The sequence below is a fragment of the Mastacembelus armatus genome, chromosome 1, assembly GCF_900324485.2.
Source record: "Mastacembelus armatus chromosome 1, fMasArm1.2, whole genome shotgun sequence".
In the NCBI taxonomy this organism is placed as follows: Eukaryota; Metazoa; Chordata; class Actinopteri; order Synbranchiformes; family Mastacembelidae; genus Mastacembelus; species Mastacembelus armatus.
In genome coordinates, this window is record NC_046633.1 from 8,622,646 (window position 1) to 8,640,984 (window position 18,339).

The following is an 18,339-nucleotide window of genomic DNA, read 5'->3' on the forward strand; positions in this document are numbered from 1 at the left end:
ATTATTAGATGTTTAAAGAGCTTTGATTGCCTGCAGGTTAATACTGTTTCTCTTTATTTGATCCAGTCTGTTGTTGCACTAGTGAGAAAAAAATATATATTTCAGATGTTTATTATAACAGTGTTGTTTTTAATGTTCAGCTATTTCTCAGTATTTACAAAAAATGATGCACTTTTTTCTCTGGAACACTTTTATCGGCCTGTTGATAAGTTTAGTCAGAGGCGACTGGTTTGTGACAGCGAGATGCCCGATGGAGTCTTGTCATGGTACAGAAATGACTGTTCATGTACAGCTTTGGCTTCATGAGAAGATGACTTTGGAAACACGGCGATAACATGCAAACTTCTATAAGTGAACAGATGTAAAGTTTGCCACCTGTCTCATTGTTTTTGAAAGACTGAACCTGAATCAACTGCATTCCAGTGCTTTTTTAGGTTTGTTGCCAGTTTGACTTTATGCTCACCTCTGTTTTGTTTTTGCATCATACTGTAGATTTCATGCTCACACCAACAATACTTTGCTTTACTGTAAAAATGGACCTGCTGAAGCTACTCTGAAATTGCAGCTTAGAGTTGCCAAGTATGCCATAAAAATGTTTTGGCTTACATCTGAACCGTTTGCCTCTTCAAACATCCACCTTACTCATTTCAAATTTATTTTATTGATTCAAAATCTAAAGCATCATCTTTAAACCAGAGTGCTTCCTCATTAACATTTCATGATTCTTAAAATCAAGTTTTATTTTTTCCTTTTTGCACAATTACACAATTCATCATTACTGTGCAATTGAAAAAAAAAAACAGTGTATGAGTGTTCATGTACATCTCTGTACATATGTTATGTGTGAATGATTGTACTCTGCCCATTCATCTGAATAGTATTTTACACATTACCTCAACACTTATCTGGGCAACTAAGTGTGCAGTTTGTCTGTAATTTTTCTTTTTTGACTGCCATCAGCAGGTATGCCAGTTCATCCATGAACTTCATCCTTGTTACCACAACAAGATGGTTTTTGTTGCTGGAAAAAAAAAAAAAAAACTTTCCCAAATAATGTTCAGCCTTCTATGATGACTGCAATAGATGGAAATGTTTTACAACTCATTTTCACCCATTTGTTGTCATCAATAAAATTGCTTTAAATTGTACATATTCAGATTTTTAACTACTTTGTGTAGTCTCTTTTAACAAATAAGCTTGTCAAGCATTTTTTTTACGTTAACCATTTCTTTAGTAAATAGCAGTTCCAATAAAGACAACATATGCTGAAGAAGGCCACAACAATAAACATGAAGAGGATAGACTCCTCACAGTGCAGGCATTTAACAGCAAAAGTAAGAGGTCGGATGTATAGCAACTAATGCTAAAAAGCAATGTTTTCTCTCTTGCTTTGATAAAAAAGTGAATGTGTAAAAGATTTAGTGCCATCTAGTGGTGGGATTGAAGAATGCAACCTTCTGAGCATGCCCAAGGTAGGGTATGATAGCTGTCACCTTTAAAACAGAACAAGATTCCCTGTCTAGAGCCAGTGTGTGGTTTGTCCATTCTGGGTTACTGTAGAAACATGGCTGCCTTCGTGAAAAGACACCTACACCCTATGTCAATTAAAAACATTAAGAAAATTCAACAGTTATTAGTTATTATTAGTGACTACACACTAATGCTAATACATTATTATATTCCATTTCTGCTAATAGATGGCTCTAAATGTTACACATTAAACCTTTAACAACTCCAAAACACAATTGTCAGTGTCTGTCAGTGGTGTTGGAGTCAGTCTGCTCCCTGGTGGTCCTTAATACAGCTTTAATACAGGATTCCAGGTTGTCAATTACGTATTGCTGATTTTTCTAAATTGAACTAAGCAAAAAGTGTTAACCTCTATCCAAAGATTCTTTACTGTAAATCATAACTTCTTCGTAGTCAGTGTTTCAATCTGACTCTGCTAATTATTTCACAATATTATTTGTTTGTATTTCTTTGCAAGGTCAGCGTATACCAACTGTTCAGTCTCAGCTGAGAGGAAAGAATAATAATGGCAGATGTGGCAACGAAAACATGCACGTGCAGTGATGCAAAACACCAAGTAGGTCATGATACAGTATTGACCTGTTTTCTGTGGGACTTTTAGGCACTGGTGGTTTGTGTTGGCAACCAGGGTACATATTTGCATGTATGATTGTAAAGAACTGGGAATTTACACGCCACACATGAGTCTGTGTGCCTTTTCCTTATAACTTCAACTTCTAATAGAGTTTATGGAGTCTTTAAATGTGTCAGTTTAACATTATCTACCACATTAAATGCTCAATTTATTTACAAAAAGATATTTTCTTCTTTTTTACTGAATGAGCTGTGCAGAATTTTAGATTAATTTGGCAACATTTTAAAATCTATGTAAATAGGTAAATATGTGGATTTGTATTGGGAGCAGTATATCTGTATCAGTATCAGTAGTGAACGGCATCTTAAAAATACATTAATAGCAACATGTCTTTTCAACACTGTCTATTCTGCGTAATGATTCATTTCATAAATTATGGCAAAAATAATTTTTTAAATATTTGTGATTTAAATGAAAAGAAATGCAATTGATTTATATTGGTGAGAAATAAGCACTGTTGCCTCACGGCATGAAGGTCGTGGGTTCACATCCCGGCCTTTCTGTGTGTTTGCATGTTCTCCCTGTGCTTGCGTGGGTTTACTCCGGGTACTCCGGTTTCCTCCCACAGTCCAAAAACATGCATGTTAGGTTGATTGGTGACTCTAAAACTGCCCGTAGGAGTGAGTGTGAGTGTGTGAGGTTGTCTGTCTTTGTGTGTCTATATGTGGCCCTGTGATGGACTGGTGACCTGTCCAGGGTGTACCCCTGCCTTTCACCCAAAGAGAGCTGGGATAGGCTCCAGCAGATCCCCGTGACCCTGAGCCAGGAAAAGCGGGTATAGAAAATGGATGGATGGATGGATGGTGAGAAATACTGGTTACTTCTTATGTTTAATAATTCATGATAGTAAAATAATCAGTTACATGTGTATATAAAGAATACTTAAATGATCAGTTCATCATAAAAGGTGATAAGTTATAAAATACCAGTTGTAACCTCTATCACAGTATTTGTCTAAGTGTGCTGGTAATAAATGTCTTTGCATTAACCTTGTTATGTTCAAACCCAGAAGACTGTGACCTCACATATATGAAACACATGAAAACACCATCAAGTCCAGATTGAAGGAAATCATCTTTAAAAAATAGTGTTTCCTGGTGTAATGAGCAGTGTGTTTCGCCTTGACATTGAAACAGATTTACCTTCTCTGCCCGTTGAAACAGATTCACCTTCTGCTGACAGCTGCACTTGAATGGTTAAGTCCTCTGCCTCTGCAGGCTCACGTGTTCTCCTGCTGGACCTGGACTCCTGCCAGAACTTTGTCCCTGTTTCTCCCTCTGTGGTTTCCAACTGTCTGAATGAAGGAGGAGGGTGAGTACAGTGCCAAAAGACAACTAAGTTTCAACTGCCCTGTACACAGATTCACAATGTGCAACAATCCCCATAGACAAGTTGATTTGTTGAATAAATAATAAATAAATTTCACTAATCAATGTTTTTTTAAATTTCAAATAAGTCTAATGTCAAGGTGTAATTTGATGCATGTTCATAGTGATCAAATTTTGCATCTATCTGCAGAATTTTATTTTTTACTTGTTTTAGGAGGGTAAACTTTTATAATTGTTATTTTAATGTTAATGCCATCCAGGGCAGATGGAGTTAGGCCACTACCTGGTTAGGACAAACACTTAGCAGCTTATGACATTTTAATGAAATGTGGGAACAAACACAAAAGTAAAAGAAGAATTGTTGGAGTGTCCACAAACATGCCCCCATATGAATACTAATGCTGCTCCGTTGGATTTTCTTTTTTCTCATGTCAGATGTCCAGAAAAAATTGTTTATTTAAGTGCGGACAGTGATTTAATAGTGTCCTGGTCTTAATAAGGGACATTTCTTTTAATAGACCCATCCAAAGCAGCAGAACCATGCGTAACCATGCCCTAATCATGCCCTTCAGCAAAATTAAGCACATTGAGTACCCTGGGTTTATTATTTTGGATTTAGTTTCAGCTTTAGGGCATTGAGGCTAAAAAAATATGCTAAAACCCAATTTCTTATAACTGTGAAATAAGTTGGTAATAGAGTAGGTAGGGAACAAGCACAGTACTTTACACTGTTGCTGACTGAAACTTTTCAGCCACTGGTTGTGTTTGTCTCTGGTGAAGCGGATTAACACTGTTGTCTAACAGAAGCAAGTACTGGGTTTAGGTCTGTACCAAGACCATCTGTCACTTTGGCACAGCATTGCAGTGTTGGAGCCTTTCCTTTTCTTTCCGTGCGCACTCCCCATCTTGCTTTCACAGATTTTAATGGATAGCAAAATGGTGACTGTATGGAAAGCACTGTCATCTGCAGTTGTACTTCCCTGGAAAACATTCATGAGGACGGATGGGGGTGAAGAGAAACTATCTGATGGGTAGCACCACTATACAAATATTTTATTGAATTAACAACACTGAACTTATCTTGTTAGATGATAGAACTTTAATTTTGTTAAAATTTTCTCAATTGTTAATTAGAATTTCCATCATTTTTGAAATAACGTAACATACAGAAGGCACTTACAAAAACAAGTTAAATTACAGATGTTATAAACATTAAATTACTGATTAAAAAACATAATGACAATATGATAAAGACAAGATATGACAGCACCATTGGCAACCCTTGAACAGTACATCTCAAATAGCATTATTTTAATCTACAGTACAATAGAAACAATACTCATTTGTTATCAACGTAATAATGCCCGAGCTACACTTTTAAGTAGGAGTTAATCATCAGGATAAAAAGCTGAAACAGTTCTGTTTTTGTCACTAGTCAGAGGTTCTATTTATTTTACACATTAGGCTTTGTGGTTTCATCGCTGTGCAAGTCCTGGTACATCTCTATCAATCGAGTGGCTTCTCTCTGTCCTGACAGCAAAGCACCATGGGTAGTGGAATAGTATTTTCGGTGGGTGGCTTCTCCAGCGAACAGGACCTGCAGAGGCTGAGAACGGTGAGGAGAAGAAGGAGGAGGAGTCGGGGGGAAAGGGAAATGGAAAAAATTTAGAGAGAGAGAAAGAAAAAAAAAGCAGGTTCGAAACAAGATACAAAAATGTCGACTGTCAGTCACCGCTAATTTAGGCAGTGCCAGTAATTTTCCTGGGAGACTAAGATTTACGTATGACAGACTTGAAGGGCTTCAGCAAAGAGGTCAAGCTTTTCCTTCAGCAGTTTCAAGTGAGCATACAGAACCCACACCTCACCCCCTTCTCCCCTTCACCCAGAACGCATCAGCTTTCATGGTCTAGACTACAGGCCAGGAATCAACACTGAAAACTCCCTGACACCAGCTGTGTTTGCTCTGCCTGTGCTGGGACGTGACATGGTAGCGATGACAGCGACGCATTAGCCAGATGCTTTCTGAGTCTGTGAAGGAATTGTAAACAACCAAATGTACAGTTACATCCTACACTCACACAACTTTTTAAGTATATTTATTTAAGTCCTCTGCTTGAGGTAATTTTATGCCATTTTCTACTATTTCAGTGACAGAAATGTTTTACTGTAACAGTAAATGCTACAAAACAGTCATTTATTTCAGAGTTATTGGACTACTTTAGATTGAATTGCTAAATTTCCCATCCTGTCCCGTCCTGTCCCTAGTCACGTCACGTCACATCATCATCTCATCTCATCTCATCTCATCTCATCTCATCTCATCTTTTCTTATTCTTCAGGTCTTTTTAGTACCGTGTCCACCCCCTGTAATGTATTGAGGTTGTCTCACCGAAGCCTTGGTGCTGTTGGTGTATGGCAGTGGCATGGCCAGCCTCTCACAGTCCTCACCACTGGAGCCCACCCTGGTGAAGGAGTAGGAGCCTCGAATGTAGGGGTTACTGCCCCACGAGGAGCGCAGCACACGCCGAGGCTTTGGAATGTCAGGGTTCCCTGTGGATGGGAAAAACACAGAATGAGTCAGTACAGACAGTAGAGGGGCTAACATGATGACAGCTATAGTCAGTAGACAACCAACCATAGCTAGTCTGATGTCTAAATAATCCAGTGCATGACATAAATAAACCAGTCCAAACTAAGAATGTGAGGGGTTTAAGGTGAGGCCTTTTACTGAGACGTCCCATCCACCAATACTAATCAACCTGTGACCCTCTGGAGCAGAGAGGCACCAGCAAGTCTCTATGTAATTACATGACAGCTGAAGGGATTAAACCACACTGACCTAAATGAGAAATGTGGTTGTGGCTTTTTATGGTTGTGTGGACAAATTTTTGTTTCAGGTCTATTCGTGACGTTAGAATTAGGTTTTAGGATTCAGGTTAGAACTAGGTTGGGGTAAAGGGTGTTGTTAGACATTTTGTTGTCATGTTTAAGGTTGGGTTACGGTAAAGGGCTAGGGAATGCATGATTTCAGCAGGGTCCTTGCAACTATAAAAAGACCAATGTGTGTGTGTGTGTGTGTGTGTGTCTGTGTGCACATGCACCTAGTATTACTCACATTGTGGGAACCAAAACCTGCTTACATACTCACCAACATCTAGTCCCCACAATGTAAAACACTGGGTTTTATGGTGATGACTCTGTGAAAGGTTAGGGAAAGGTTATGCTTAGGTTAAGGTTGGGGTGAGTAGTGGTTAAGATTAGGGTAAGTCAGCAAATGATGTAATGTCCCCACCAAATAGCTACAGGTGCACTGACCTCATCATGAAGTGAGTCACTGTTTCTCTTACATTTTGTTAGGAAATCAGTCTACACTTCTCACTGTGCCCTAATCTATTGCCTAATGACAAGGAGTCAACCCTAAGGAATGTGATGAAACCTTTTACATTTTATGCTGCAGTCATCTTAAAGCAGCTTCATCCTATTATTCCAGGAAATTTCTTCTGTTACGCTGTGCACTTCACTATGGTGACGTTGAGTTGGAGAAAAAACATTTAACACAGCACTCGCTCCGTTTGTGTGTGCTTGTATGATAGGAAAGTAACGGAACGACCAAATGGCAGTTAAACTAAAAACCTCTTCACTTTATGCTTTAACACGATCACTTCTTCTGCCCAGTGCTTTGCTGTGGTTCACTGGACAGAGAAAAACAGACACCTGAGTCATTCAGCTGTATCATTTGTCAACCTTTTTTCATGAAAAAAGATACTTGCGTCACTGCTAAAGCTTGTGTCATTTCCTTTATATGAAGCATAATGTCCCAACCCGAGTCATGGTTCATATGACTCACTGTGCTGAATCTCATTCTACTGAGGCTATTGTGTTAGCTTAGGATCTTAAAAAGAATAATTGGAGGATGAAAGTTGATCATGTCTCTTTTCTGACATAAAAATCTAAACACTATAGGCCAAAATAACAAAGTAGACTTTTCTGTAAAGAATATTTTGTCCTTAAAGGACCTTTTCTGGCTAAAAATAATAATAATAATAATAATAATAAATAAAAGTGGGAATCAATTAAAGCTCCTATGATGTAAACATAAACATCAATCTGTAATGGATAATGGTTACCTGTAAAACGCCTTAGCAGCTCAATGCAGATCTCAGCCACTGTTTCGTCATCACAGCACTCCATGTACAACGCCTCCTGCCCACAGATCCAGCCGCTCAGCATGTAACCGTAGCGCTCAGGTGGGTACAGGACATCAAAGCTGCAGATCTTCTTGTACCACAGCTCCTCAGGGTAGACCAGCTGTTCAAGTTGTGCCTCATCCTCCCACACAAACTGGATGCTGTTGCACTCAGGGCTCCAAAAGGGCTCTTCAAACTCTAAGAATATCTTATCAGTGGTGCTGATGCCTAGCTTCTCAATGGCGAGTACTTTGTCCTCAGGCAGTGAGGGAGAAAACATGGCTTCGTGGTTCTGCTTCAGCACGCCCAGAGAAGCTGTCACAATTATGTGGTCCGCTGCGATCCACTCCTCGTCTTCGCACTCCACATAAACAGGATGACCCAGGATCAGAGGGTCCTGGTGAGAGTGGCATTCATGGTTGTTTTCGTTGTGGTTGTTGTCCTGGTTGATGTCACTGCTTTTATGGATCACCTCCTGATGCTGGGCTGGGTAGTTCCAGTGGATGCAGCGGACTGGTTTGCTAAGGCAGATGGTGCTGGTGGGGATGTCCTGGGCCAAGAGTTCCACAATCTTCATGAAACCTTCAGGAATGACATAATGTGCACCAGGGATCTCTGTCCACTCACCAAACTCACTCAGAGACACCTCATCCATACTGGGAGAGCTGCTTTCACAACTCTCCACCTGAAAAATAAAACCATATCAACACATCAATTTACGCAAATTACATTTTCACCAACAACATGCAGCCTTATTGCTGCCTGATAAACTAAAGCATATAATAAATTGGTGGTTTGCCACATGCTGGGAAAACATGTTTAATTTAGAAAACACCTACTGTTAATGCTTTACTGAAAAGCACAAAGTATGCTACTGCTCCTGCCTCATTAGCTAGAGAGCCAGCATGGTGGCCGTTACCTGGAACATAATCTCAACAGGCGCTGTTTCCTGTGTGATTGTTTGTGTGGATGGGAGCATAGGGAACATTATTCAAAGTACATGAAAATACTAAGTAGCCAATTACACAAGATTGCAGTGTGACAAGTTTCAACTAAGATCTTTCTATAGCTTAAATGATCCTAGTAGTGGCAGTTCTCAGCTCTACACACTTGTATGTGGGCTGCTTCACCACACATCACCGTCTGCTCTGGGAATAATGTGCCAGGCATTTTATACTCATTTCAACAGGTTAATTCATAATGTAAATAGTCATTATTTGTGTCCTACGCACTATATTTATATCTAAATGAATTGTGTTTGGAGGGCGTAAATAAAAGCTCATAATTACTATCTAATTAGGAAATCAATCTGTTTGTAATTCATAGCTAATTATTGTCTAATTAACCCTTTCTATTAGGGCCAACTGATTACATTGGATTTGTAGGTTTGTAAACTAACTACTGTATGTTTTCACATCATTTCCACTTTTCTGACTTGATTCATGAATAGATTTTATAGACTGTCAGCCTTTATTAGTTTAGGGCCTCAGCAAAACATGAACATTAAACCAGTCCTTAAGGTAGAAGTTCCACCCCATTCACAGGTGATACATTCCTACAGTGCCACACACTCAGTGGCAATTGAGGAAATGGAGAAGTCACACGTACACGCACCTTGAGGTACTGTTGAAGCATGGACAGTTTGAGCTTCTTGGTGCTCTCAGAATCATCAGGATCCATCATGATCTTCTTGCGCACCACGTCTCGTGTGAAGACGCCAACGCTGTTCTGGCTCTCAGCGCAAACTGGCTTCCCATTCTGGAAGAACTCCTGAGTCAGATCGTACACCTAAAGGAGGTGAAAGGGGGAGATACCAAGGGTAAGCAGCAGAAAGAAGAATAGGGAAGGATGTAAAGAAAGTAGAGGAGGGTGAAACAGGAAACAAAGAACCAGTTTAGTTCAGTTCAGAGTGCATTAGATCAGTACTTGTGTTAAATGTCAGACCACATTAAAGATAAATGCTGCCAGCCACTACAAGAGCAGCACTTTGCTAAGGTGAAGGATGCAGAAAGATATGCATACATCCTGACATGCTGTAAATGTATCTTTCTTGACATCAGCACCAGGTCAAAACAAGACCAGAGATGCATCAACATCAACATGTATCAAGTCAAAACATTACCAGTACAAGTCCCAGACTGTGTTTAGTTTAACTTAATAAAGCTGGGTTTCAAGTTGAAGAAACACTTGCGCAGCACAAGTACTGTAAGTGCTTAAGTTTAAGTGTTTTGCTTTGTGAAGTGGAGCGTTAGCTGAAAACAAAGACTGTTTAAAATGAATAGTATATGGAGATTACCTGTAGTTTGTGACATCATTTTCCCTCTATTTTTCAGGTTTTTTATTGTATGCTGTCATAGTTAAATGGCAAATGACAAGTAATAAAGACAATCGCAGAAACTAATATTTGAGAAAATTAAAGCAATAAAAAAGTCCAGAGTGTAATTAGTTATCTTCATAAAGGAAGAGGATCAGGAAGGGCATCCGGTGTAAAAAATCGATCGTGCAGACAAACTGTCCTGCTGTGGCTGAAAGTAAAAAAAAAAAAAAACCCAGGGTGCTTCTCCAAGTTGCACAATATATAAAAAACATGAAGATTTCAAAAAGCATGAAGAAAAAGAGGGAGGAAAGTTGTTGTATCTCTGTCTCTGATATTGAGATGTGAAATTCTATTATTAAGATGTGCCATAGAGAGACAGGAAATACACCGGAAATGCAGCTGTACATTAATTAACAAAAAACTAAATGTCTACTATGAGTTCTATACCTTCCCACTGTAAGTACTTTTCCAGACATGACCCACTTAAACAGTTGTGCTGCTACACGTGCTGCTACAAAGTGAGGAGCAGATATTTAGGCCAACCAAAATGGCCATTCCTTGTTAAAATCAGCATGCTTTGTTGGTCATTTCAGTGGCCTACTTCTAGGCTGGAGATATGTTAATAATGCTGTCATAGATATAAGCAGAGATTTGGTGCAGACTCTGAGGGAACAGCATTTTTGTTTGGTTTCCACTTTAATAGCTTTAATGTTGGAAACATCCTTTTATTCAGACTGTCTGATACTCTCATATACATTATATTCTCTATCAGCTCTTTGTCCATGTTGACACTGAGAAACATATTCAAACTAAAGACTCCAGTAACAGTTAATGAGTTACCCATGACTATAATATGGCTACTGTGTCTTCAGTATGTGACATTATTTATTCCACATATTCTGATGTTAGGCACACTAACCTATCTCTGTGTTCTTGTCCATCCATGCATCCCTTTGTGTTTACAAGTTCATGTGTGTACCTATGCATGCCTGTACATGCCTATGTGTTCACGTGTCCACTTACCTCATTGTACAGGTCACTGAACTCCTCCACCAGGTCCTTAGGGATTCTCTTCCCGATGTTGGTCTGATAGTGAGCCACACCATTCTTGGTGTACAGGCTGATGCGTCCCACACTCCTCTCTCCATCTGTGGTGTGCTCCAGCAGCCCATTGTCCTGTGCTATGTGGTACACTGGGTTTCCATTGGCACCATGAATCCAGGTGGCTCCAAGTTCCAAAGTTGCTTGTCCTACAAAATAGAACAAAAGAACAGAAATTAATATGATCCCGAAATAATGTTTGTCCTTGAACTCAGCATCTCCTGCATGGCTCTGATGGACCTGTATATAAAGCCTGCTTTGCTAAGGCACAGACCCACTAATAAGGCACAAACTTTGCTGGGGCTAAATGGTTCTTTAAGCAGATTAACAGTTGTTTATACAAACTTCATTATTTGTATACCTAACATAACATAGGTTTACATTTAGCAGTGCAGAATCAGTATTTCACATGGAACCTCTTTTACATGCGTAACAGTGCAACAGGCAGATGCTGTTGCCAGCATGTTTGTTCTTGTCAGGTGAAGGAATTTGTTTGAAATCAATGGCAACAAATTTCTGTGGTGCAAGACCTGAACTTCAGTGAGCTTGTTGGGACATTGTAGCATCACCCAAGAAGAGCAAGTTAAAAGCAGCATTTTTTATCTTGGATCTAGACATACTAAAAATCTATTGAGTCAAGTTATTTAGGATTTAGGGAAACAAAGCTGAGTGTATGGCTGACAACCAATGAAAGTGATTTTGACTTCATAAATAAAATTAAAAAAAACAGATATACTGCTCTCTGATATAAAAGGCACCTATACAGTCTAGATAATAATGCTCCAGCAGCAAGGCACTCAAATTTATAACTCCAACTTCTATCATACGATTTTTTTTATGCATATATCCGCAGTCAAATAAGTCTTTGTATGGATTTCACTGAACAAACTGTGGAACTGTTACTTAGAAGAAATTTTTTCTTTAAGTGTACAATTTGCCTGTGTAGTGCAAAATTCCTGATGTTGAATAGTGTATTTTTGTGCCAACAGAAAAACAATCAGTTATTCAGTGAATGAAACTGCTATTGAACAGTTCACTTATTGGCTTTCCAACCCTTAAGCAATGAACTTTGGCAAGAGAAAATAAATACCACTCTTATATCTCTCAGTTAAAAAAAAGGCTACATCCAACAAACAGATATCTTCAGCTAGCGTAAGTACTGGAAAACATCTATATGCATCTCTAAAGCTCAATAATTAATAACATTATTAGAAGACACATCCTCTTACCGTGTTGAACACTGTGAACTCGCCCTCCAATGTGGTCCGATGCCTCTAGAACAGTGACATCCGTGAAGCCCCTTTTCAATAGGACCTTAGTAGCAGCAAGGCCGGCCAAGCCAGCACCAATAACTACTATTCGAGGCTGCCGATGAGTGTGTAGGCCACTACTAAGAGGATCATCAGTGCTGTCTGAGGAAATTTCACAACTTTGCATGCCGTCCAAGCTCTTCTTCAATGGAGTCTACAGACAAGTTAAAAATGGCACATTTAGCAAAACAGTACACAGATTCAGAAAAAGACAGTATTACATGAAAGTAAACTCACCAAATTTTCAAGTACATAAGTCCTATAGATGATACAAAACCTACCTTGAAAACAACAATATACTTTGGACTAAGTAAATCCTGACTGCAAACACAGAGGATTCAATTACATATCTGATAGCTGTATACGCCTATATCATATCCCCAGGGTATATTTCAGCCACTGATCATTTTTTCTCTCTGCTGTCCCTGTTATTTGGCACATGTAATTAATATATTATAAACCTCAATATAAATAAATCTAATGATTTTTAATAGTGTTGAAAGTTGTGTTTTTTTTAGAATTTTTAGAAACTTTGGACCCCCTCAATGCTGTGAGAACTGTAAATAATAGTCCGTATACCTCCATTGTGTTGGGGTGGCGATATCTCAAACCTGGACAAATATACCCAAAATTGTCATCTGATTGACCCATTCTTTGCATTGTCTAATCTGTTTGGGCACAAATAATTTGACCTCTTTAAAGCTCCAGTGCCTCATATTGTTTATTAAATCCTGGCTGTACAGACCTCTTTTATAGTGGATAAATACAGCTTACCGGCATTCCCTCTAATATGACCTACATTTACAGCTGCAGTTATAACTGTGATTAACTTAATTTGGAGTCTTTCCCATGGCAGGTTTACATTATACCATCTACCAGCTGTATATCCTGCTGTATACTGCCTCTTGAGCCTAAGGCCAAATTAAAAATCCTGACACTACCCTGTTATTTCTGTCTGAAACAAACTATACAGACACATACAAAGATTTCTTACTGCAGTCTCTCTAATTATACTGAACTTGCTTATGAACACCAACATTCAAAGAGAAGATTAAACAAGGACCTTGTTATTTCAGTACACGAGGTTGCTTGTTCTGAATATATAGCCAGCTGTGTGTAAGAGTAATCCACTGAGAGTCTACACAGAAGAGAGAGACAGAGAAATGTAAAGATGAAATGGGTTTGTTTTCTCTGCCCTGACATGCATACATAAAAAAATCAACTAATCTTTGGCAGCACAGTGATATCCTGCTGCTACACAATATGCGCATACAGTACATATACCTACACATACTCTGTACTTTCTTACCACAGTATCACAGAACACAAATATAAGCATGTCAGAGAGGAAGCACTGCAAAAAAAAAAAAAAATATCTAGGGGAAAGTATGCTGAAGTGAAAGGGTTGCTGTATTAACATAAATCTCCACATCTTCCTGTTTTAAATACTACAGGAGTTGTGGTTGACCGCTGACTTCCAACACAGATGTGGGTTAGACATTCTAATCCAGACAAGTTAGCAAGTGAAATCTGACCTGACTTCATGACCCTGAATTTGGGTTGGACACTGCAGGGATATGTTAAACAAATGTTTCTATTAGAGTTGGAAAGATAATATATATTGGGAAACAATGTAAATCTGTATTGTGCATTACATGATGGAAAAAACTCAATTCTCTAAAACTATACTAAATATTGTATATAGAACTAATGATAATGAATTTGGCTTGATTTGTCAGGTACCCTAATGAAATCACCTAATTGGAGTAAACGCTGACCAAAGGTTATTATATCTGATTGTTTTATCTATAAAATGCATTGTATTGCTTTATGTCACTGTAATGTAAAATTCTATGTAACAAAGGGTTAGTCAGTCCTTACTGCACAATCTTGAGACATGCATGTTTGACTCACTCTCTTTTTAGACTCCAGTCTAAAGTTGCAGTTCCCACACAGTGCTGTTTAAAGCACAGAATTACACTGAATTACGTCTGTGTAAGTACCAAATAAAGCCAGGTTTTCTCTGACACTAATGATCTGGAAATGGAGTCAGAGCACAGTTTAATGACTCATCGACTTCCCAGACTCTAAAACTGAAATCTTGCAGCATTATCATATATATTGATTCTCCAGTTGGTTCTACCATTTGGTCCAGTTTAATCTTCAAATAATAAGATATCAGTAGCACAGTCCCATAACAGTCAGCTAAAATGATAAGAGGTTGTCAAATTGAGCTGGGCATAATAAACAAGCCTAACACGTTTAAGAAAGGCTACGCATGCGCATGATGCTGTGTTTGCGTTACTGTTAGTTTTACGCGCATGCCCAGCGAACGTTTTTACGTCTAGTTTTAGCATTTTGAGCTAGCGTTAGTTATATTTAACAAAGAAAAAAAATGACCTTTGGTTTTTCTTAAGGAGGGAATATGTCAACCATTGCAGTTGTGCGGCTAAATGGTTTCTGTTTTTAACAATTTAACAGACAACGAAGGAAGCAGATGAGTGAGCTACACCGGGTTCTACATTCACAAATATTAAGGTAACAGTTAGCTAACGCTACACGAAATTCATTGTTGGTTTTTGCAAGCTTTGTCCTTTAAGTTACATAAACTTGCAACAGTGATACTGATAAGGCCAAATGTCATAATAATTTTGGACATATATATTTATACGTTGCTGGTGTATTGTCTTCTTGACACTATCTACTGTATACTATATACTTTCTACTGTATGTGAAGTTGTGCCAGAATTGGCGTTATCAAATGTACTTCCAGAAACAGGATGACCAAGCAGTTTCCAGCTCTTAGTCGTCATTTTACTGCAATACAGGAAACAACATTCAAACTGGAACATATTTGTTTGGAGAATATCATAGGCACAAGGCTTTGGTGTTCCCTAAAAGCCCATTTCAGTGGACAAAATGCACCTGATCCTACAAATATGTTCCGACACCAATTTTTTGGGGAGAACCAGTTCTTATTCATAGACAGCAGTTGATCTTTTGACACTCCCTTCCTGACAGATTGTGCATCCCTGCCTGGTGGCTTGTAATTCCATGGGTGGTTAATACACTCACCACATGCCACCACTCCAGGCTCTACACCACCACCACAGATTAATGTGTGGGCTAGCCTTGGGTAGCTATGCGGATCAGGGTGGGAGGAAGAGAGGTAGGGAGGGGGGCTACCGCTGACCTACAAATGGCAATCTACAGTACAGTACATCTGCCAGTGGCCTTTTTAAAAGCAGGGTCAGCTTTGAGCAGGAATATTTTAAATGACTGCGTGTGAGTTCCCATCTCTCATTTTTACTGCTTTCCCCTTTCCTTCAGTTTCAGACACGGCTCTTTCCAGCTCTGTCCACTCTCACATCTGTATTTCCTTCATCAGTCCCATGTGAATATTAGCGTGACAACAAACATTTCTGCAAACTGCAGTATAGTGTGCAGGCTTCGTGCCAAAGGCTAGACATTCCACAGTTTTCTTCCAGCCTTGATTTTCCCAGGCTGTGATGATGAAGTGAAGGCAACACATTCACACAAACTCACTCTCCATTGCTGTGTTACTGTAAATCGCACTGCATGTTCCCCTGGGACAGACAGCAAGGAGAGCCGTGCCCTGAGAGACTATTGTAGTACTGCCAAATATACACACAAATAGCAGAAGCGCAGACCTGATGACAGGTACATTATCACCACTGAGAGGGAGATAACAAAAGAGCAAGGAAAAACACCTTAAAAGTAAATTTTAAGTATTTATTTTTGTTATGAAAAAAACTCATCCTAACCCAGAACAATAAATTAGTCAATAAATTGCTATTTTGTGCAAAACAGTTGACTGGCTGGCTGCATTGACCAATTAATGTTGGACAATAATCAATTTTATAACAACTTGTTTAAAACATCTGGCATAATGGATTACAGATTGAATTAACACTTGAAGTTCCAGAGTAGATGGCTTGATAAGAAAGTTAAAACCAATGAAATAGATTTTTTTTTCTTGACCTGCTGTAATATCTTTTCTCAAGCATTTCTTTTTAAATGTAGTTATAAAGGATCAGTAAATGATGTACTTACCACTGTTTAACCCTTTAGTTACAGCATATAACAGAGCAGCAGTAAAAGGTAAACCCCCGAAAAAAATCAAGATTAAGAAATTTTAATGCTCATTTTTAATGTGGTATTTTAAAAGATGAGCAAAATCTTAGGTAAAAAGGTTAACGATGAGAATCACATTGTTGGATCTCATCTGGTACTCAGTTTATAGGCTGCCTGGCTGAGAAAAAGCCTTTACTGCCACGTATAAGATGAGATGCCAAAGTGGCAGCAGTTTGAAACAAAGCAAACAACTTAACAGAGTTAATCTGACTAATTGTCCGTGGGAGACGACACGTGTTAAAGCCACAACAAAACCTTAACATATTTGGAAAGATAAATACGATCCACCCAGAGCAGTTTGTCCCGTTGGAATACGTACAGCGACCTACAATACTTGAGTGTAAATAACATTTGATCCGTCTGCTCTCGGTAGTGTGTGTGTGTTTATGTGTGTATGTGTGTTTGTTTTTGTGTAACGTTTGACTGCCTTGATCAACACCAACAACTGGGTGACATTTAGTGTAACGTTTAAGGATTACGACCGCTGACAACTACAGTAAATATTCTGTTCTCACAGGGTTTTCCCACGACACACACTGATACAGCCTGTTCTTTTGGTTAACATTTAAATAACCGCATTCACCGCGGCCAAATAATTATTCCGGGAAATGTTGGTTTGTAGTAGAGCAGCTAGTTACCTGACTCTCTCGGTCTTCAGCTATAAAATCTCAGAGTCCTCCGCTGTCCTTTGTGCCGTTTTTCTCCCAGACCGGCTCCGCTTTGTATTTATGTCTGGAAACCAGAAGCAGCCAGTTTTCTCGTGGCCGCTGCCTCCTCATTAATAAAACATTAGCAATGATGACGGCAAAGACCAACCCTCCACTGAGTAATCATAAATGGGCTTACTGTTTTTATTACTTATGAGGAATTTACACTGACTTACATTCATTTCCGGGATATCTACCCTAACCTTAATCATAACCTCCATTTGCCTTACCCTAATATTAACCAAAACCTAACCTGAAACCTGGTCTTCAACCTTAACAGTCAGTGATTTACATGCCCACAAGGACGGTCAAGTCCCCACAGTGTGAGTAACACCAGGCAAACACATGCACACACACACACACATTCTGTGTGCTGCAAACAGAAAGAAATGTATTAATACATTTTAATGAAAAATAATCAATAGGTGGGCCTAGATAAATGTATGTGTATTATAAATTTTACAGTCAATGAACTTGATGTTGTAATAACACAACTACTACTACTACTACTATCAATAATAATAATTATGATAGGTGGGTTATTGGTGTTTCAAATTGCGTGATACACCCAAGCTTTTTGATAGGCCAGATCAGGTGTTACCACTGCCCTGCTTGTTTTCCAGCTATCCCTGCCCTCCCAGCTTCTGACTGACTGAACACACCCGATCCATATAATATGCAGCAGGTAGGGCAGGCATAATTAGAAAGCAAGGACTCAGGCTCAGCTAGACAACAAATAGTGGTCACAACTCTGGCTGTGCTATTACTTTTAGAACTCTCTCAACCTGCAAATGAGATGGAAAGCCGTAACTGTACAAGTATTGAAATAGTTAATATGTGTATTAATCTACAGGAAATGTCCAGCTATAGAGATAGAGGAGATTGGAAATTAAAATGAAATATTAAGGAAGGCAGAGAAAAGATAAAAAGGGAAAAATAATACATGGACAGTAAGCAATAAAAGCTGCAGTGATATAAGAATGAGTGAGTATTGTCCAAATATTGAGGCTAGACTCAAGTCACAAAATTCAAGCTTTTAACTCAGTGAATCTACAGTTTACTATTTATTC

At 38.8% G+C, this 18,339-nt stretch overlaps 1 protein-coding gene across 5 annotated transcripts; it reads right to left on the reverse strand.

Annotated features, from left to right (window-relative positions):
- Positions 1–4,929: 4,929 nt before the first annotated feature.
- On the reverse strand, positions 4,930–17,565 carry smox (spermine oxidase). Of its 5 annotated transcripts, XM_026303310.2 has the most exons (8): positions 17,201–17,563; positions 13,471–13,545; positions 12,327–12,561; positions 11,020–11,246; positions 9,294–9,467; positions 7,620–8,364; positions 5,882–6,042; positions 4,930–5,098 (listed from the first exon to the last, which is right to left on the reverse strand). In XM_026303310.2, exons 3-8 carry the CDS (start codon positions 12,532–12,534, stop codon positions 4,946–4,948), a joined length of 1,668 nt encoding a protein of 555 aa, XP_026159095.1. In that variant the 5' UTR covers positions 12,535–12,561; positions 13,471–13,545; positions 17,201–17,563; the 3' UTR covers positions 4,930–4,945. The 5 variants fall into 5 exon arrangements, with proteins under 5 accessions (XP_026159095.1, XP_026159094.1, XP_026159097.1 ...); XM_026303309.2 differs by lacking the exon at positions 13,471–13,545 and having other exon boundaries at positions 17,201–17,560; XM_026303312.2 differs by lacking the exons at positions 4,930–5,098; positions 13,471–13,545 and adding an exon at positions 6,641–6,689 and having other exon boundaries at positions 5,956–6,042; positions 17,201–17,565.
- Positions 17,566–18,339: the final 774 nt, after the last annotated feature.

Coding starts and splice junctions, on each gene's coding strand:
- smox (XM_026303310.2), bottom strand. CDS start 12,534: ATGCAAAGTTGTGAAATTTCCTCAGACAGCACTGATGATCCTCTTAGT. Junction 9,468..11,019: donor TCAGTGACCTGTACAATGAG/GTAAGTGGACAC, acceptor CACCTCCTTTAG/GTGTACGATCTGACTCAGGA. Junction 6,043..7,619: donor GCTGCTAAGGCGTTTTACAG/GTAACCATTATC, acceptor TCCCATCCACAG/GGAACCCTGACATTCCAAAG.